The sequence below is a fragment of the Lactuca serriola genome, chromosome 8 (assembly GCF_051521515.1).
Source record: "Lactuca serriola cultivar US96UC23 chromosome 8, Lser_US96UC23_V15, whole genome shotgun sequence".
Taxonomy (NCBI): domain Eukaryota; kingdom Viridiplantae; phylum Streptophyta; class Magnoliopsida; order Asterales; family Asteraceae; genus Lactuca; species Lactuca serriola.
The window spans coordinates 156,705,634-156,708,180 of NC_136415.1; the positions used below are offsets into that span (position 1 = coordinate 156,705,634).

At 32.9% G+C, this 2,547-nt stretch overlaps 1 protein-coding gene across 1 annotated transcript; it reads left to right on the forward strand.

The window, feature by feature from the left end:
- The first annotated feature begins 239 nt into the window (after positions 1 to 239).
- Positions 240 to 1,881, forward strand: LOC145070158 (high mobility group B protein 3-like). Its single transcript, XM_079017103.1, has 7 exons — positions 240 to 368; positions 801 to 864; positions 993 to 1,100; positions 1,180 to 1,237; positions 1,314 to 1,358; positions 1,431 to 1,574; positions 1,682 to 1,881. Exons 2-7 carry the CDS (start codon positions 803 to 805, stop codon positions 1,742 to 1,744), a joined length of 480 nt encoding a protein of 159 aa, XP_078873229.1. The 5' UTR covers positions 240 to 368; positions 801 to 802; the 3' UTR covers positions 1,745 to 1,881.
- The last annotated feature ends 666 nt before the right edge of the window (positions 1,882 to 2,547 follow it).

The following is a 2,547-nucleotide window of genomic DNA, read 5'->3' on the forward strand; positions in this document are numbered from 1 at the left end:
GGAACACATACATATTGACTACATTGCCACGTGCCAGGAGATTAAACAACATGCAAAATATTCTTTTGTCGTGGCACACACCGGATAACTCCTTTGCAAATGACCAACGGTCCAATATGACTTAAAAAATATATTCTGTTGACCCTTAATTTCAATTTCACCCCCTTCAAGTTGACTTAATGACATATTCAACCCTTGTTGTTCAAATATACTTCTCTTGTTTTACCGGCAGTAGCCAGTAAAACAACGCTCCTTTGTCGGTCACACTCACTTCATCCTTAACACTCTCTTTCGTTCTTCCAGAATCATACTGTTTTTGGCTCGTTTTCACTTCAACGATCACAGATCCTCCTCATCTTTCTCTCAAGGTATGTGTTTCAACTACTCCAAATCCCAGTTCTTGTAATTATATACTTGTATTCTGCTTCAGATTGTTGAAATCGCTGCTTAATTTTCGAATCAATCAGTTCAACAACTTTGGTAAAGTGGTTTTTGCTTTTTTGTTCATTTGATTCCTGTTCTTGTTTGTTAATTTATGAATTATGTTTTTGAAGTAGTTGTAAAAGCTTAATTAGGTTTTTACTTTCAAAATTGTTTTGCGTAAGCGATTCACTTCGTTTTCCTTTCTTCTTTTGTTTGAACTTTTGTTGATTTCTAGGGTTGTTAAATATGTAATCGGTGCTATTTCACTGTTCGTGTTCCTTTTGCTGATCCATCGCATATGAATTATGAAAGGTTGTTTTGATCTCAATTCTCGAAGCAAATTTCTAATATGTGAAGCGATTTTGTTTGCTTTGTAGATATGAAGGGTGCAAAAGGTAAAGGTGCAACAAAAAGAGACGCATTGAAGCCTGTTGATGACAAGTTAGTATTGTTACATATAACAAAAGTGATTTTGAGCTATCAATCAACTCAATGAATAATCCTTTCCAATTTGTTGTAATAACTTCTTTATATTATGATTTATGAACGTGAAATCTTCTCTTTTTCAGAAAGGTAGGGAAGAAAAAGGCTGTAGGAAAAGGCAAGGCTAAAGGAGGGAAAGCAGAAAAAGATCCAAACAAACCAAAAAGGCCTCCAAGTGCTTTCTTTGTTTTCCTGTATGTGTATAGTTTCTTTTTTCATGTTATAATAAGAACTCCAATATAGCTGCTAATTGAGGACATATTGTCATTTTAGTGAGGAGTTCAGGGTGACATTCAAGAAAGAAAACCCCAACATAAAGGCTGTTTCAGCTGTATGCTCTTTCACTCCTCTATGGTTCATTTTTGGGTTTTGACATTCTTTTAATCTTGATTTTATGCGATATCTAGGTTGGGAAAGCTGGTGGAGAGAAATGGAAATCTATGAGTGCATCTGTAAGTATTATTCTTAAGCTGAATTTGTAATATGATTGGTGTTTTGTGTTTAATATTCAATCTCCTTTTCAGGAAAAAGCTCCATTTGAAGCTAAAGCTGCAAAAAGAAAATCTGAGTATGAAAAACAGATGAATGCATACAACAATAAACAGGACGATGATGCTGATGAGGAATCTGACAAGTCAAAGTCTGAAGTAGATGAGGAAAGTGGACAGGTATTCTTTGTTTATAAACTTTTAGGGTTTATTTTAATAAACTTTTTTCTTTCTCACATAATAGTTTGTGGATAATTAATAATTAATATGTTGTCTAAAATGAGTAGGAAAATGCTGATGTTGATGATGATGAAGACGATGATGAAGATGATGATGAAGATGATGATTGAAATTTGTAATACATGAAAAACTTGTGTGTTTTTATTTCAGTCTTCTTTTGCAAATGTAACCCTTACACTTTTTCCCTCTTCAGCCTAATGTAAACTCTTAACTAAGTTCTTGCAATGCTAGTTTAACTTAAAATTAACATTTTAGTGTTGCTTAATTGTTCATTTTGTATTTTCATTGTGCATTGAATTCTAATCAAATTAGGTGTTATATATTGGCAAATAAGATACTTGAATACATAAAACATTGACGATTTCGATTATTAATACTATAAAGTCGAGAAGATACCATTACGACAACAGGTGAAAGAATTAGACTCGATACAGGAGATAAAAAGCAAAATGAATGCAAACAGACTTGTATTTAGGTTCTCTTCGTTGGAAAAACCATTTTTTATGTTGTATGTTATCTTATCATTAAAGAAAGTGATGCATATTCAGTAAAGTCTATTGCTCAAGATTGTTATACTACCCGAAGCAAAAGCTTACACATTTGAATCAAAAAATGAATCACATAACAAAGAAGAAAATATATAAGAGAAAGACAAATTTCGGTTAAATTTACAATTTAGTTGGGACAAACTTCAAAGTTTTTAACAAGATTAGTCTTCCTGATTGATGTCTAAATTCGAGAAGGATGTTCACATCCACAAGATTTTGTATCATCAAATAAATATGTTATGGGTCTTTTTTTGAAATATGCACTGTTGTAAAAATCTCGACTAGGTCTCGATTAATCTCCGATTAATCCCTAGGCGCTACTCAACCGATTAGAGAGCGCCTAGCGATTAATCCCTGCATACATA